The 18,812-nt window shown below is 44.3% G+C and overlaps 1 protein-coding gene across 1 annotated transcript; it reads right to left on the bottom strand.

Moving 5' to 3' along the window:
- Window positions 1-162: 162 nt before the first annotated feature.
- On the bottom strand, window positions 163-18,347 carry slc2a1b (solute carrier family 2 member 1b). Its single transcript, XM_035631048.2, has 10 exons — window positions 17,886-18,347; window positions 10,370-10,465; window positions 6,170-6,330; window positions 5,169-5,409; window positions 4,879-5,041; window positions 4,590-4,777; window positions 4,260-4,364; window positions 3,785-3,886; window positions 3,469-3,672; window positions 163-3,117 (listed from the first exon to the last, which is right to left on the bottom strand). Exons 1-10 carry the CDS (start codon window positions 17,898-17,900, stop codon window positions 2,917-2,919), a joined length of 1,476 nt encoding a protein of 491 aa, XP_035486941.1. The 5' UTR covers window positions 17,901-18,347; the 3' UTR covers window positions 163-2,916.
- Between the last annotated feature and the right edge of the window lie 465 nt (window positions 18,348-18,812).

Below are 18,812 nucleotides of genomic sequence, written 5' to 3' on the forward strand. Positions count from 1 at the left end.
ACTAAAGAAATACAGTCCATTAACAATCAGTCTTCAAATTCAAAACCACCTCAACACGTTTTGCCCCTCGACTCAAATGTGTTGTCAACGTTGTGTTCACAGCTCGTTTCTGCTGCCCCCAAGTGGCCAAGAGATAAAAGGACCCCAAAAAGACCCTTCAGATCCGCATGTATGATTTCTTTTATTCAGCCATGAAATCACTTGTACAAAACTGTTAAGAGGCATTCACGCCACCATCCATCGAAAATCTACGTCCCCCCCAGGAGAGGTTTCACATATCAGCACCATACACACAGATCTTTTTTATTATGACAAACATTAGAATATGCTCTGTGCGCTAAAATGCAAACACTACTGAGTACATCTCATTGAAACAACCCGTCCACGTGAAATCTGAGATTTTAGTTATAAGGCCACAAACGTATCCTTAGATATAAAATAAAAAAGGATTAGACTAAGCGAGTGCGAAAGGAGATTTTACGACACTACAGTACTAACCATTAATTTATCTATCGAAAAAAATAAGTTTCTAAAACTTAAATATCGTTCATTTGGAGTGGGTGAGGCCATAGTATCTTTCATATTTACATCATCCTTGTGTGTTGTGAGGAAAAGATTTCATAGGCTACATGAAAAATTAAATGCCCAAGCTGGAGTGTAGATCAATGTATATAAAATACTTTATTTAAAAAAAATATTGTTTAATATTGGGGACATGTGGTGCCATTGCATGAGTTTGCTGGTGATGTGATGTTGCAGTGCATTCCAGGACAGGAGAGTTTACCCACTGAAACCCCCCATCCCCCCATATATATATATATATATATATATATATATATATTCTATAATATAAGATCTATGTACAATAACTAACAGTTATGGAATGATTAAAATGTTGTTTTTTGACTACTGGGTTGGATCTGGAACAAAGTCATCAGATAATGAACATTACCATATTTACTCACAACTGACCTGTAAGTGTGTGTGTGTGTGTGTGTGTGTGTGTGTGCGTGTGTTTGTGCTCCGTATAAGAATGTAATAGACACACACAAAACGACATCATGACATACATTTCTATTGAAACACCTCAAGTAATCCATCAGCAGTACTTCAGTCTCTCTTCAGTAATAGTTTCCAGACTGAGTTAAACGAAAAAAAACATGACGAAATAATTATGTCTGTGAATCATAAAGTGCGGCTAAAAAAAAAGGAGAAGAGATGACTTTCCCTCTTAAAGATGCACTTAACAAGAGATGGAAGACGTGATACAGCAGTCGTAGACAGGGACTTGTACGGCGAGGCAGCTGCTGAACGCGTTACTGTAAGTACAGATGTGAACTAGAGAGAGAGAGGCCGACACGATGCGACAGAATTCAGCGCACGAGGCACAAAGAGGAGGCGCACTGCGTGACGTGTCCACTTCCTATGACACAAATTGGACACTGTGGAGTTTGACCCCAACAGGGGTGACGAGCACTTTCGGGACAGAGAAAGAAAAACGTTGCAAAAGGTTGACATTCATTTTGGTCCCCACGAGTTCCTTTTATTTTATTTTATTTTTTTCTTTCACAGGTTTTCTGAAGATGCCATCGTCGCCGAGGAAACAGCATGTGAGCTCCTGTTATTGTGAAAAGATCCCCGAGAGAAGCTCTCGGGCCCATTCACCAGACTTCGGAGGCTCCACGGGTAATCTCAAATCAGAAAAAATGAATATCCTCCACTGACAGAGGCTTTCAGTCTGGATCAGGTCAGTCTGACCTGAAACTGCGATAAGCTGCGAGAGGCTGAAAGGCTGAAGGCAGAAGGACGCTTGATTGTTTTAGACACTTCGACTCACCAATGTTCTGGCTTGGTTGAGACAGATTTGTCGTTTTTGTGGCTGCTGATTGCCGAGCGTGTGCCGTGCTTATCTCATGCCATAAAAAAATGGATGGACGATTTATTCGGGCAAGCTCAGCGCTCCGGTCTCGGATCTGCACAGATGCAGTTCCCTCCGTCCGCAGACCCGATATTCATCTCATCAGCTGTAACTAGGTGTGTGGAACCCACGTGAACTGACGAGCGAATTTTCTTGATATATTTGGACAAACTTGTTTTCATGATAAAATCGTATTTAAGAAATGACATCTTCACTAATAAATATTTTCTAAACAAATAAAAAGTGTAAAATATCTCCGCGCAGGAGAAAAAAGGTGACAAATGTGTGAAACGTTTGGAGCACAACCGTTAAAAATGACTCACGGTTAAAACACCGACATGTGACTGATTGTGTTCTCAGTAACTTTAAAAAAAAAAAAAAAAAGGTGCAAACGACTTTTTCTTTATTCACCGGGACACTATTCGGGCGGAGAGCTCCATCTGGTGGCGAGAGATAAAGTGGAGCTGTGCGGCATCTACAGTGCGAGGGGGTCTACAGTGATACAGCATTACGACCAGAAGTATTTTTTGCACAGTGAACTGGTTCTACAGCTACAGCCCCTCCGTCACCAGGTGGCAATAGGCCGTCGTAACAGGCTACAAAGAACAGAGCATATACAGATTAAATAATATAGTCAAGTGAAAAAAAAAGGTTGGTTGATTGGTGCAGACGCTCGTTTCATTCCTTCGTTAAAATATTTTAAAAAAAATCTTCCCCCATCTATCCTCAACTCCCCCTCGTCTACGTCCGCCGGGCGGGCCGACCGCCGGTTTTGGTTTCTCCGTGCGACGTGAACGGGGCGGCGGAAGATGTCATGTTGGAGAATCACGCTGGGCTTGTTCTGTGTTTGGTAATGACGCCCGAAATGTGGTGACAGTGTGGAAAAATGACGCTACCAATGGGTCCGCCTACGTCTAGTTAGCAGACACTGGTCGGTTCCTCCTCGGTTCTGAGAAAAGAGTTCAGTTAGGGGAAGTTGGGGAAGGAACCTGCGTCGCTCAGAGCTGAGAGTCGGCTCCCAGGCTGCTGAGCTCCTCCGGCGAGTGCTTCTCTCCGCCCGCGGCGCCCGTCCCGCGGAAGCCGGCCGTGATCTCGTCGAACGTCCGGCCCTTGGTCTCCGGCACTTTGAAGTAGGTGAAGACGAAGAACATGAGCAGCAGCACGGTGAAGATGACGAACACGTACGGGCCACAAATTTCCTGTGGAGAGGTGAAAAGAGGAGAAGCAGTTATTTAGAGGGGGGTTCAATTCTAAAAACCATCTGACGGTGTGAGAAGGGTTCATTTCGCTGGTTGGACCTCGAGAGTATTTGCGCACGGAAAGTTGTGTTTGCAGATGGGCAGAGAATTCAACATATGGATAGAGCAGGGGGAATAAATTGTAAACCTAACCTAAAAGAACTTTGTCAAATGTTCTGTGTATTTAGGAGAATTTTGTAGTTTTTTCCCAGAAAATCCCCTAATGAATTCAAGAAATATACGAGCTGTAGTTTTCGCTTCACACAACATACTTGATCGGAGTGTTTTCCTCTGGCCACGTTCTCCACTCACCTGCACATACTGGAAGCCCATTCCCACTATGAAGTTGGCCGTCCAGTTGGACAAACCAGCGAGGGCGATGGCCGAAGGCCGGGGTCCCTGCGAGAACAACTCCGCCACGATGAACCAGGGGATTGGACCCGGTCCGATCTCAAAGAACGCCACAAAGGAAAAAATGGCCACGATGCTCAGATACGACATCCACTTGACCTTTTCCTACGGGGACAGAGAGCAAGAGATTCGATTAAAAAAGATGCCTCAACGTTGTTTTGAAGAACAAGCACTGCGTATCTGAGGGGACGGTGAAGCGGTGTGTTTGTGGACCCACCAGCAGAGCCAAGGCGATCGTCATCAGGATGGCGGAGCCGGCCATTCCCAGCAGCCCCAGCAGGTGCAGAGACCTACGCCCCGCACGTTCCACTACAAACAGCTGCGAAAACACCAAACAACAAAAAGCTCAGTGAAGTATCGCACAATAATAAACCAGCGCGAGTCAACCTCTGCTGAGTTCTAGTAATCCTTACACTGCCCGAAAAAACAACAGCAATTCACTCTTTCCGTTTTTTCTATTTCTGTTGGGGGGGAAAAAAACACTCTACTGCGTAGATGGAAAATTAGCATTTGTGTCGATGCTTCATATAAAAACTCATATTTGTTCATGTAAGATCTGACAGCAGAGATCCTCACACCTGTTTAGCTGCGAGGAGATGTCTAAAATATGTGTAGAGTAAAACACCATGTCCAAAAAGTACAGAATTATTTCTGAGTAACAAGATCAGTTGTGAAGATCTCACTGTACTCACCGACACTACAGTGAACGCCGTGTTAACGACACCGGCACCGATGGTGGCGTAGACGGGCTGCGCGACTCCGGCTTTCTCGAAGATTTGGGTGGAGTAGTAAAACACCTAAAGGTACGAAGGTACAAAGAAGAAGTATTAGATGGTTTTCTATTTCAGTTTTTTTGTTTTTTTTACACAGTTGACATTAAGGTATGCTCAGGATATTCTTGATGTAGCTCCATTGTGTGTATTGTGTAGCGTAGTCACGGACAAGTGATGTCACTGTTGGGTTTTTCTCTGTCAACAACAACAACAATAAAACATCTTGTCTGGGGTTTCGGAAAAACTTACGGCATTGATGCCGGACAGCTGCTGGGAGAGCTGCAGGACGATGGCGACGATGAGGGGCTGGCGGTACAGGGGTGACTGGATGAGCTCCTTGATGGTCACCTTCTTCTCCCTCATCATCTGCCGACTCTCCTCCTTCATCTCCTGCATGTCAGCGCTCACATCGGTGGTGCCCCGCAGCTTCTTGAGCACTGAAAAAGCAGACCACCGGTTCAGCCACACGTGTTTTCTGTTGATCACATCTAGAGCAGTTTGATCACATAATAATCCCCGTTGGCGTGCGCGAACTCACCGCTCTTGGCCTTGTTCTCTTCGTTCCGGTTGATGAGCAGGAAGCGGGGGCTCTCGGGGCAGAGAGGCAGCAGGACGCACTGCATCACCGCTGGGATGAAGGTGAAGCCCAGGAGGAGCGGCCACAAGCTGTCGTTGCCCATGATTGCCTCCATTCCAAAGACCTGAAACCAACCCGGACATGAACCGCCTGAGAAAAACGCGACATGCCGCCTCCTCGCGGGACAGCGACTACACTTCACCGTCCACCAGTCTAGAATAAATCCCCGGGAACAACCCCGGTCCACCGACCTGTGCGATGAGGATGCCGGTGACGATGCCCAGCTGGTGCAGGGTGCCCAGGGCGCCTCGCAGCGACGTCGGGGACACCTCGCCCACGTACATGGGCACGAAGCCCGTGGAGAGGCCCGAGTAGAGGCCGATCACGAAGCGGCCGATGATCAGCATTTCCCAGGAGCTCGACATCTTGGAGAAGCCCATCAAAGCGGCGGAGACGAAGGCCAGGATATTGGCCACGAGCATGGAGTTCTTCCTGTAGAGGAGAAACGAGTTACAGTTAAATGTCCGTATACCAGGGAAATTTGTCACACCCCCAACATCCGACCACGAGTTCAACGAGTAGTGACTGAACTTGTTTTTTTTTCTTTTCACCCACAAAGGGGTGTGTGACATGTCGGTTGTTGATGCGGTGTGATGTAACTTATGCTTGTTTTCCTTTTTCCTGGGTGTGACTAAAGACAATTGCCTCACTGCCTCAGCTCACATGTTTTCACACCTTTCAGCACAAGACGTGAGCTTCCTCTGATCCTGACCAGCTCACATACTGTGCCGCTAATATATTTGTTATGTGTATTTTAGCTTTGGCTGTTTATATTTTTGGTTTTATCATGTACGATATTGCTTTTAATTCCTGAGCTTTTCTTGTTTTGTTTTCACACGGGCCCCAGGAAGAAGGATGATCCTAACGATAACATATGTAAGATTAAATATTTTCGAGTTATTAAATTTCCACTTTACCGTCGTCTACTCCTTCTGCTAGTACCTACATTACATGAGAGGGTACAGTATTTACGTTTTAAGTAATTATGTAATACTTTTTGATAGATCTAGGACTTTTCCTGGAACTGTAAAGCAAGATCACGCGCTGTTAAAATGCTCTTTAAAAGACATCGATATATTCAACGCCACTAAGCGTAGCTGACAAATGAAAGCTGGGATGTAGCAGTTTAGTATTTTTTTCTCTCCGAGGCTGTTGTGATATTCTTCAACAGCAGATTTCATTCAGTAATCACCTTCCTAGGCGGTTGACAAAGAGTCCGACGGAAAAGGAGCCCAAGATGCCACCGACGGAGAAAATGGAGACGGAGACGGACCAGATGGCCGTGAGGGTGGTCTTGGTGATTTGTTCCTCGTAGCGCTGGAACCACGTCTCATTGATGAATTTCTCGATGATCTACGACAAGTAAGAAGGAAAACAATGACACTGACACAACACATGTTTTTGGCAGAAATAAACAAGAAATATGTTTGGAAATGGTTTTGCAGGATTGGAACAGGATTCCACTCTGCACTGTGATCGGGGGTTTTTTTTTTTGATGACATTGCACAATGAAACAAAAACAATTTTATATCTTAAGACACAGAAAATCATCATAACAGAAAATTTTTCATGTCACAGTTTTAAATTCAGGGTTTGGTCAGATTACTTTGAAATCTAGTCAGTCGCGTAATCCATTGGTCTACAAAAATAATGTAATCTAATCTGAATATTATTGGATTACTTCAAAATCAAATCTTGAAAATATTGCACCCTATGACGAAAAAATTGACGCAACCGCAAAATTTGGAGTTCCACAAATTGATCTTTGAAACTGTTGAAATGTCAAAAAGATTTCAACCCAAATAAGATTGAGCATATCCAGCATTTACTGGCTCCCTGAGAGTATATTGGTGAGTAATGTAAATACAGTAATATGTATTGTGGTTTTAAAAAAGCTCATCCAAATGTGATTAAGTAATCCTCGAGACCTGGACCATGTAACTGTAATCTGATTACACATTTTTTCAAATGTAATCTGGTTTGATCGAAGTTACATATTTTTGGTAATCTGATTACATGTAATCTGATTGCGTAATCCTGATTACATGTAATCCGTTACTACCCAACCCTGGGTTTAAATGTCATCATCACAGTCAGTCAGAATAAAATAAAACCATGTGCTTTATGTTTTTCCTCTGAGCCCTTTCTGTGTGACCAGCTGATGGCAGCACCGTGATGATCGTTACCACATCCTAGTAACCAGGAAGTTGACCCCCCCCCACACACACACACACCCTCCATCTCCATTACAGGCGACTTGCGTATGTTGACAAACACGCCCAGAGGAGCTGGTGGCGGAGTTAAAGCAGCAGTGTGCCAATGTGTGTCACCGTGCCACGTCTCGTATTACCCAGAAAGGTCAGCCGCCGCTCACCCTGCTGTGACTTCAGCAGAATGTCTGTGGCCACCGGCCGCCGTTACCAAAACGTTAACCTCAGCTCCGTCATGCGCCTCACCCCCCCACGCGATAGTGTCACACCGCCCATGTTTGTTTTGAAACACTTGGCGGTCGCCCCTCGTGTGGGAGCTCATGATGTACTGGGAGCTCAGTGATGGCATGTGGAACAAATACTCCGCCGTGTCCTTGTGAACCAGTTATGAAACAGAGAGGCTGGCTGTCACTTGTCAAGGGGCTTTCCTGTGGTGTGGGAAGACATATATATAGAGTGACACTCTTTGACGCCGGTGACACGGAACTCGGGTCATATCCACTATCAGGTTGCGCTCACAAGACCTCGCATTGGCGATAAAACGAGCGCATCATCATACGTAACACAGTGCTGTAGCCGCGACCTTCAGCCAATCACATGTCCCTTTTCGAAAACCTGCTTTATTTGGAAGAAGTCATAGTCGAGTTTGTAGATCTGCGAGGAGGAGGATTTGTAGTGAGACAAAATCAAACGGCAGATTCCAGGTTCTGTTCCAGAAATAAGAAACTGTCCTCCGAAACCAAACATTTGAAAAGCACACTGATAAATAAAAATACAGCTTCTATGTCCAGTGTCAAACTTCATATGTGTAGATAAGGGAGGAAGGTTTTTAAAAAATTGACACCAGCCAAATTTCCATCCACTAGCATCAAGTGACTATTGGTTCCTAATTTGAAAATGTATCCATTCAGGTGCCATCAATCCACTGCAGACGAAGACGGTGCAGACAGATGATGTAAATTAAGTGCCGGTCAAGCCTCAAACAAATTATGGCAATACGGCGCGTCATTTGTTTGTTTGTTTTGTGTATTATCATGCGATATCTGATGTTTTTGTCTGGTGCACTTTTCAGTCTCGTCGCTGGAGCCGAAGCTTCGGTGTAGATTTAAGTCTCGGGCTCTTGCTACTTCTACTTCGCAGCTAGTTTTCATTTGGCAGTGTGTTGTATATGTTTCGGAAAACCACCTATATCTGAAATACAATGAATGAAGTGAAAGTTATTGGCAATTCATCAGGCTACAGGGCCAAACAGGCGCCGTCTCCTAGCTCTTCATTGGTAGACGATGAACTGAAACGGCTGATCTTGAAGAGTTGCACAATTATTTTTGTGTTCCACCCCCCAGTCCAATCTGATCTCACTGGCACGGTCCAAACCATCAGCTGGCTCTTACCAAACACTGAAACAAGACGTCCATTCATGCCGTCAGGCTGCCAGCATATGTCGCTGGAGCTGGCTGGCGGCCAAGTTGTCAAGGTGAGCACGCACGCACGCACACAAACACGTGTGTGTGTGTGTGTGTGTGTGTGTGTGTGTGTGTGTGTGTGTGTTAGAGGCCAAAGCTGGGCAACGTGTGGAGGGATACAGAGCCAAGCAGGCAGGTTCATACTGGCCCAGAGTGTAACAGACGACATAGGCCCCGCCTCCCTCTCACCGCGCAGCCCCTCGCTCACAATGGACCCGGTGGCTGAGCCGCGTGACGGGGAACACGTGCTGCAAATCTTTGCTGTAAACAGCTGAAGAGTTGATGAGGCTGAATACGGGATTTGATATTATGAAGTATCCGAGGGACTTTCGAGGAAGCATAGGGACGGACTTAGAGCTGCACTGATAAGCCAGCAAACAGAGAAGTTCATTCTGATAATCACATAAAAAAAGTTTTAAGCAAATATAAGTCAAATATTTATGGATTTTAGCTTCTCGAAATACGAGGATTTGGCTGCCGGTTGTTTTATTTTTATTGTTAACTGAATATCTTTAAGTTCGTTTATGTCGCCTTGTGTTCTGGAAACAATTCTCTGATTTGTCAAGAGAGTAATAATAATAACAGTTTGTTAGTTTTTTAATAATAATTAAAAAACTAACAAACTGTTATTTCCCCCCACTAGACAGATTGTACTCTTTTATAACCATGATCTGTTCACAAAACATCCCCCAAGGTTATCTAATAAAGAGTTTCATTGATTATTTATTATACATATTTAATTCATGACGAATGGAAACTATTTGCACATACATCTCAGAGCCTAAAATGTCCTCTTAAACGTCGGCTGCCCACTTCATCGTCCCCTTATGATTCAAAAAGAAATGGACACGAAGAGATTGTACCTTCGCGCAGATTTTCTCTTCCGTCTATTTACAACTCTCTTACGAAATGCAATACGGAAGCATCAAAGTGCTGGGCAGCTTTCCCAGTGCGATGACAGCGGTCTGACTTCTCACAGAGAGAACGCCACCAGCACCTGTGTGACTCTGGAGAGTTGCTCTCCAGCTCGCTGAGGGAGAAAAAAAAAAACAGAAAGAAAAAGGAGTGGGCGGAACTCTGGCCTGTCTGGCGACACACCTGTGACCTGTGGAGAGACAGCTGCGTAGCCGCAGGGCGTGTTCGGATCACCGCACGCCGGGCAGACATGGACGTTATTTACCCACGATACAACAAAACAAGACAAATCCCCCGGGAAATGAATATCTTTAGTGTACCTGTCTGTTAATGAAACCTACTGTAGATTTAGTCCTGGGGAGGGGGGGGGGGGGGTTCCGAGAACTTTGCTACTTCCCTTGATTCGATATGGGGGATAGGTGACTAATAACCTCCTGCTTTTTAATTTCCTCTGAATTTCCTCGTCTAGATTTTCCCAGACTGTTTGCTGCAGCAGCCTTAGGTCCAATTTTGGTCATGGACACACTCTTTCACACAGGAATCGCTCAGATGTACTTGGACGTTCGCCTAAACGCAGCTATTATTATTCCGCCCCCCCCCCCCCCCCCCCCCTCATCCAGTGCCTGTCTTGATCTCTAATCCAACAAGTGAGTGGTGAATTGCAAACGCCGCGACTAGGTTTGGCAGGAAAGGCGATGATGACGGCGCGCACATTGTCCACACTATTGACTCACACCACGTCTCGTTGGTTTGGTCGTGGAGCTGCTGTTTGAGCAGAGCACACACGCTCTGCTTGGAACTCACCTTCTGAGGGGCATTGATGACGCCGGTGTTGTAGCCGAACTGCAGAGAGCCGATCACGGCTGCTCCGACGCACATCATCAACGGGAACGTGATTTGCTGCGAGCGGACAGAGAGAGAGAGAGAGAGAGAGAGAGAGAGGAGGAAATGCAGTGAGTGAAAAAGACCAGTTTGACCAGTTGCTCAACATTTTTGATCCAGTGGACAAAGAAGAGTCTGAGAGCGGTGACGAGCACAAATACTATGTAAAAACACTTTTTATCATCTTTCCAGTTGGACGATAAGCTTTACATGACTGGCAATTTCCCTTGAATGTGAGTATACACATTCATTTACATTCAAGCCAAATATTCATTGGGACAAAGCATCCATTATCCTCCTATCTCGTTACCTCCAAATCTTTCATTGTATTTGAGCGTCAGCTGCTCTGGAATATCATGAATAATAATAATTTCATCCTCACTGGGTCCTATAATGTTCATATAATGAAAACACGGCAACACGGTGAGAATGAAGTCACGGGCTCAGGAGGAACATGGAAGAGACGGATCTTTGAACCCCAGGACTTTTCATTTTGTTTTTGTTTTTTTACGACTGGCGTTGTCGTCTGTGTTCCTGTTCCCGTTGTTATTGCGGAGTTCATTTTGAGCTTGATCTCGGCAGAGCCGGGCAGATTAGTAGAGGATTTTGCTCATACCGAAAAGTTAATAAACCGGAGCAAAGCATGTCCCTGTCTCAGACGGCGCAAAACAGCCTCGGGCCACGCTTGACCTTTTTGTTTTTGCTGATCTTAGGCTACTACCTGTACTTCCAGTGAGCTCTTAGTGTGCGAGTGTAGATGGAAAACATTCCCACACAAACACGAGAGAGTTGACTTACTTTTATTTCTATCTTTAATATTGTACCATCATCAGTCATCATGTCAGCCTGAGTGATTAACATTTTGCCGCCAGGTCACCAAATCCTTTTTGCTACCGTGATTCACACTAGATAGGTGCCTCGCGTTGTGGCAACAACAAAAAGACCCGACCTTCACCAGGGTGGATGTCACCTCTGAATCAAGCCTGTAGACTTCCAGTTATTATATTTCTTAAATTTAACCTGTAGACCAAAATGAGAATAGACAAACAACAAAGGACGCATGCAGAACCTAACGTACTTTGATCCATCGGGGTTGTAGTGCAAGTGGCATCCGGATTGTGAACTTCTGTTTTGAAGCCTCCAGTTTAGTATTTTGATCAGCGCCATCTTGGTTTTTTCAGGAACCAGAAGTAACCGTATTCGGAGGAGCGTGGTGGGCTGGATCTGATTGTGAGCTCGTCTACTGTAACTGTACGTCCACCTACACCTGCAGCCGTGCACCGACTGGAAAAGGACCAGCTGTCAATCAAGCCGTATCCACACACCCCAATGCATATCGGGCTTTATCGTCTATTTTACTCTGAGTGGGACCAAATAATACAAAATGAACATCATGCTGTATTGAATAAGACTTGAAATAAGAGATTGACAAACTCCTCAGGAACAGGTTCACTGGTGTCATGCAGCCGCTTTAAGTGGTCGTTCATTTTTGCAAAGGTAAAAGTAAGAAGAAGACAAACAAAAGAACAACACTACGAGGCTTCATGAAGAGGGCACTCCTTAGAAACTGTTGTAAAACTTTTGTGAATGCTCCTCTGCAGTGTGACGCAAACTACCTTCAGCAGTATCCATTGTGACACACGAGTCTTAAGACGTTTTTGTGCGAGTCAGAATTCCTCCCGTTGCACAATGCAGGGGGAGGAGAGCAGAAGGAAGAGGAAGACGAAGAAGAAAAAACAACCTCCGTAGTGTATTTTTATGTGGCAGGTCACTCCAGCACGCTCGGTCTAAGAAATGGGCCCGGCTAGACCGACCCCGGAGGACCCACCTACAGCTCTGGGCCAATAGGGTTTCTTGTTATGGAGGGTCATCAAGTTCACGACACGACTGTTTAGGCCCAGTATGTAAACACACGCTCGCACTTAAAGGGGCCACGCTGCCAAATGAGGAAGACCCGAGCAGAACTGAAGTCATTCAGTTAAAGCCAAACGCTCCGCCGCTGATTAGAAATGCGGAAGCAGTATAATCACCAGCTGCTTTCTTACTATAAGCAGAAGAAGAAATCCTGTCTGTCCCCTCGGGGATTCGTCATCCCTGGAGAGACAATGTTTTTAAGTCTCACCCCGCCCACCCCTCTGTGGGGAATAGCTGGAATCATTCTCAGAAACTCCCCCCCCTCATCCTGAGAGTGGATGTTTGACTCCAGATGTAAGCGAGGAGATGGCGGGGCGTGTTCTCTGCGAAATCAAACAGTCCTCTGTGACATCTTTACCTTCAACCCACAAACCAGGAGACCTCCCTCCCTCGGCCTGGCCTCCGTGAACACACGGTGTCTGGGATACGCGTTTCACAGTTAAGTTTTGATCTGAAACTGAAGTAAAATCAAGAAATGTCACTACTACTGTCACTATTTGTTTGATGGTAACAGCCAAAATGAATCTGAAAACAAGACGGTGGGAGGGTTGATATTAATACACTCCCTGGTACGATGAAACCAGAGGCAGCAGCACAATGCATGAGTTACACCCAAAAACACAGTGTGACCAGTCCTCAACCGCATCAACGGTGTTTACTTTTACACAGATGACTTAACGTCGAGCTGCGCAGCGTGCTAATCTATCATGCAGCTTTAAAACATGATAAGAGGCGCAGGATTTCACTGTGTTAGAAAGATAGCAGCTTCTAAAGGGGCCAAATAACTTGCTATTTCCTAGATAATGAGCAAACGAAAAAAGAAAATGCCAATGAGCCACAGTTGCGGGCGGTAAATGCTTTGAGGTTAACATGGATTTAGAGACATACGTGTATTTTAAAACATGTCAGAGGTTTTGAGTTTTATACACTGGTCAGAAACTCAATTCTTGCAGAGGGAAACCAGCCTATAAAGGCCTCAGTGACTTTTTTACTACTTTACCCTCCAATCGATGATGTACACAAGAATAAAAACCAGCCTGTACCTCTCCCAGACTGAATACATGAACAGTGTTGCAACCCTGACTAAACACGTGGGACATTTTGTCGGACATATCTTCACATACATCTATTATCTCCTTCCCCAAGCCTTCATTCCATGGAAATGCCTCCCAGCGCCTGAAACCCCAAATGCAAATGTGTCCTCTTTGCATAACGCGGTGCAGTATTAGCGCTGTTGATAGCAGCTTTAGGTTGCTTGGCACCTCCGCCTCTCGTCTCTTATTGAGTAAACACAGACCACGGGGCTGATAGAGAGCAGGTTAAGAAAGTGCACGACGCGAGTAAAGCAGGGGAAGGTCTACACACCAGCTCACATTCAACCCTACTAATGTTTCTCAGTTCTCTTTCAAAAAGAACAAAGTTATTGTTATGAAGTGTCGTCACTTTTAAAATTGAAATCTACTAAAAGCCTAAAACACACAGTGAGAGCCAAGCAACAAAACGTTAACTCGCGGTCTGACGAGTGAAAACAGCCGCAAGTGGTGTGACGTCAATTCTTTAGAAGAAGAGCTTGTCGCAGTGAACCGCGAGACTTTTTGGACCCTAACACCTCCGTGAACAGGAAATCAAACTCTGAAAAAGATGTCAACAAGATTAGATTAGATGACATGAGAACCGTTTTTTTTAAAAAGGGATGATCACTTTACAGCCACAAGTCTGGTTGCTGTAAGGCCAGAGGTTGGCTGCGAAGTGATGCTGAGTTTCTCCTGCAGTATTTGCATAAACCCTCCATCTGTATCTGTTCATTCTCAAATGGTTAAAAGTTTATTTTTCTTATGTCAAAATTGCAGCGGACAAAGGCAAGTATCCTAAAAGGAAACTCCAAAACTTCACACAGAACTATAAAGCCAGGCGACTGCAAGGACTCTATTGTCTAAAATCATAGACGTCTCAGCAACAATAAATAAATTCACAAAGACTTTTTCTGTGACTACTTCACATCACTTTAGTTTTTGACTCTATTCTTATCATGAGAGCCAAACTCACGGAGGATTTCCCCTTTTCTGCACGAGGTCAAAAGACACTATTTAATATGTTTAAAATAATAAAACGGCAAAATTCGGCTAAGTTCAGTTCCTCTTTGTGTCGATTGGGTTACGCTGCTACCGGCACGTCGCTCCACACGTCGCCTCTGCGGTCTCAGTTTACACAGTCAGCGGTGGAGAATCCAATATGTGCCCCGACCTCACCTCCAGGCAGAGGAACGCGGAGACAATTTACAAAACAGTTTTGGGCCTTTTTTGTGCGTAATTCCCGACAAATATAATACCCGTGTCATTTAACTTACATTCTGTGCATGGTGTATGCAGTGCAGCATGTATAAGATCTTTGTTAATCATCTTGTGACTGCAATTTTTTCCTGATTAAAATAAAATGAACTGATGAAAAACCTAAACAATAGCATTGTGTTTCTGTAATTAAATGTCCTCATCTGGTTTACATTTCTGGTAAATCTCATCCAGCCTTCGTCCAGGGGGAAGTGTCTATTATCTCTGCGAACATGATGAAACCCCTGATGAATATTGTCATAATATAAAACAGAACATGCCAATTTGTCTCCTAAAGCTTGTTGAATACGAGTCTTGTGATCATAAGAGTATCCTGGTTATTCTGTTGAAACAATGCAGAACAAAGGCAAATAACTTATCTCATCATCGTTTTAAAATGTGCTGTATATTCTTATTAAACACAGCCGCAAAGTTTTCAGTTGTGCTCTATGTTTAAGAATGTTACTGACACTATTATAAATTATTTCAGTTCAGAAGCTGTGTTTGCAGTCTGGTCTTTGTGTCATGGTGATACTGATTAAGGGAGGTTTTTCATGCCTTTATGAACAGTAGCGATCAATTAAGATTCTTTTTTCAGCGTCGTTAAATGAAGCCCAGTGGGCCGACGGCGATCAGAAGTGGAGCGATCAGTTCCGTGTGCACACAAGCAGCCCACTTCTCTCGAGAAAGCGAATTAAGCATGCCACACTCTCGCTCACTTGTTCATCTCAATTAAAACCCTCCCAGATCTTTTAATCCCAGCAAAGCCTCATTATGCCTCATTAGGACGTGGCTGACGGTTTACAGTCTAAGACATGCTGAAGGGAGCCAGTCATGCAGATGAAAGTTCATCTACTGGACTTGTCTTAAGGGGGGCGGGGGTCGGTGTGCAATTAAATTCCTTTGCAACGTGTGGCTGACCCCCCCAATCAAAATACCTGTGCTGACGAGTCTGTCAGGAACGAAAAGTTGAGGAGCTTGTTCATTCAAAACAGAGCTGATCAACTGTATGCTTGACCCCAATTAGCAATTTTCGTGCTTTGTTAAAGGGTGGATTTAGAGGCTGAGGTGAGAATTCAGACCCAAACAAAGGTGACTGTTTTCGAGAGAGTGAAGCTCTTAGAGGGCCCAAAAAAATGTGAGGTTAGACGCCATCAATGTCACGTTTCGATGGAGAGTCCGTGTAATTAACCGTAAACTGCTGCATTACAATTAGATCACAAAACATTAAGGAGAAGAATGAAGTTGTGCCTCGGGCGAATCTGTACACAAACCGGGTCCAAGATTCACGAGCGTGAGATCAACGGGACCACGCCTCACTGATGAATGTGTGATGTGAATCAGACTTCGCTAGGACTGAAGCTGTATTTTTACTTCCTTAAATAGTATGGTGGCTTCACTTTTTTTACTCGCACGTCCAACACTGACAGAAGCAACAACACACAAGTCTGGGAGGGAACGGGTCGAGGCTTTAATCCCCCCTGGGTCGACAACTGCGGATTCCCTCAGTGCTCTCCCTCTTTCTGCAAATCTGCTGTCGGTGCACCACAGCGGAAACTGGCAAACAGGGAGAACTGTTCCCATCACGTCCACAACACACCCGTCCGGCTGAAGGGGGCCGCGGAATAACAGAATGAATGGTGAAAAACAGCACGGAGACATAAAACAGCAACAGCTAGGGAAACATTTTGCTGACCACCATGTCAGAGTGCGCTGCCCTGTGCTGCTCCGCTGGGTGCAACAGGTCTTACGTCCATGGGAAAGTGGGGGTGAGGAGGAGAAGAGGGAAAGTCTTTGGCGATACAGACAAGATAAGTCCTGTTGACTATCTGGGCAAAGAGCGTCACAGTCCAAGAGACAATGTAAAGACTGATGTCATTACTTCAGATCATTATAACCAAGCAACTGAGATAAGAGGCGTTTTAGATTAAGAATGTCAACTTTGCATGCAGTAGCAAACCTATGTTGAATTAATCACCAGTGAAAATGTATTCCCCGATGCGTCTTTCATACTTAGCTTTGAGTGTAGGGCCAATTTAATAAAAATGTCTAAAAAGTATTTAAAAATTCATCACAAGTTAAGAGAGACTGAGATGATTAATTAAACTATTGATTAATCAATTACATTATTAGTACATTGACAAATTGTCTACAATTAGATGGCTGCAGCTTTTCAAATGCAAAAAGATCTGCTGCCGTTCTTTGTCTGACAATGACAATACACGGTGTCACTTTGTCATTATGACTGCCACTTTGGGATTCCACAAATTGTGATGCGTATTTTTTTTAATTATTTCCTGACATTCTTAATGAATCAAATGACAAACTCAATAACTGTAAGTCGCAGCTCTACTGCATATAACATAATAACAACATTGGCGGGGATTTGCTTGTGTAAAATTTGAAAAGCAGTTGATTTACTTGGTATTTTGTTGTTGTTGTATTACTACTTTAACTAAGATATTTCTATTAAAGGCCCTTTATAAAACACCATATAAAAACCAAATGTAAAGTTTAAGTCATGTAGCCTCGAACAGGAGCAGTCCACCTTAATTACAGCCTGTATCAGAGTTCCGGTTAGTTCTTTTTACTGAATTGTTTAATGTAGGTCCTGTACTGTAGTAGAACATTCATAAAACTTTAGGATCGTGAGCACCACCGTGCAAAACATAAATATTGTTACATTGGACTGTCACCTATCGGTGTTTGAGACACCAATAATTGATCATATATCAAATATACTGGGATTTACAGGAGCCTGTTAATTAGGTATTTGAGGTAAAGTTAAATGTTTCTTTTTTGTCCACTGGCTCTAACTGTCCATCACAGCAATATGAAACTGCATCATATAATCCAGACGCACGATGCATCACTTCCTGGTCATCAAATAAGACTCGCCACTCAATGTGGAAATTAAAGAAACAATAATAAAGCTCAAAAATAAATAAATACCAGCGGGAAAATGTATATAGTAATACAACCATATTAAATGGGAAGAGGAAAAAACTGAATATAAATAATGAAAATACACCGTGAACCCCCTGAACTGGCTGGCTCGTTTGGACCGCGTGGAACTGAGAGCGCCAGTTGTTTGTGGTGGGGGCTTTTTTCGTCAGAGCACAACCGAACCGGTTTGACAAGGGTTTTAAAGATCGTCTTTTGGTAAGATGAGTCTCATAAAAAAAAAAAAGATTTACCTTTCCCGAGTCCATGATGGCAGCGCTGCGAGGGGGTTATTCTTTATTGCTCTTTTCGTTTTGTGTGTGTCGTCTTCTTCTTCTCTCCCCAGTCAACGCGGAGCGCGTTGGAAGAACTTCCTCCGCGGAGAGGGGGGGGGGCGCGGGTGATGGTGATGGTGGCGGCGGCAGAGGCGGTCTCCCGGTGGCACCGTTCAGGAGGAGTCAGTCATCTCGAAGGTTTAAAGTCAAACTTCAGACGAGTATCTTTTTTCTTCTTCTTCTGTTTGGTAGTTGTCTCGTGAAAAGAGCCGGCGGCTTCGAGCTGTAGCGCGGCTCTGTTACGTTTCTGACTTCGGAGCTCCGATATGTAAAGTCTTCCAGGATGTGCGTGAGTCGCGGGCTTGAGGCGGCTCCGTCAGCTCAGTTGTTTGGAATACGGCCACTCCGCTGGCTCGAGCGCCTCTGGTTACGGTTAATATATCAGAGCTGACGCAATTCTCTGTCCTGTGGGCGTGTCCTCCACCGGAGGCCTGGTACAGCAGAGGCCAATCACAGAGCTGCGAGGCTTTCGGGACAGAGGAGAGGGGGTATTGGTCACAATCGGATCCTTCACAAGTACAAATGAATCTCTTCTCTCATATTATTATTATTTTTAATACCTGCTTATACTTTACTTTATACTTCTACTGTACTCTGCTGAAAAACTTGTTTTACGGCACTACATCTACTTCTCTACTGTAGTTCCTACTTACTTACTGCAGATTAATATTGTACACAAGTTCATGAAATAGGATGTGGCATTGTTATAAATTGATAACTTTCTAGAGCTGTAGTACTCCACAAACACATGAATACATCAGAAATAATATTTATACAGCAATGGGGTACGTTATTTTCTGGAAAATTTATAATTTTACTCCTAACACATTAAGTACAGTTTTGCTG

Source organism: Scophthalmus maximus, chromosome 6, assembly GCF_022379125.1.
Source record: "Scophthalmus maximus strain ysfricsl-2021 chromosome 6, ASM2237912v1, whole genome shotgun sequence".
Lineage (NCBI taxonomy): Eukaryota > Metazoa > Chordata > Actinopteri > Pleuronectiformes > Scophthalmidae > Scophthalmus > Scophthalmus maximus.

Coding starts and splice junctions, on each gene's coding strand:
- slc2a1b (XM_035631048.2), bottom strand. Junction 3,673..3,784: donor CGATCGCCTTGGCTCTGCTG/GTGGGTCCACAA, acceptor CTGTCCCCGTAG/GAAAAGGTCAAGTGGATGTC. Junction 3,118..3,468: donor TGGGCTTCCAGTATGTGCAG/GTGAGTGGAGAA, acceptor ACCTCTCCACAG/GAAATTTGTGGCCCGTACGT.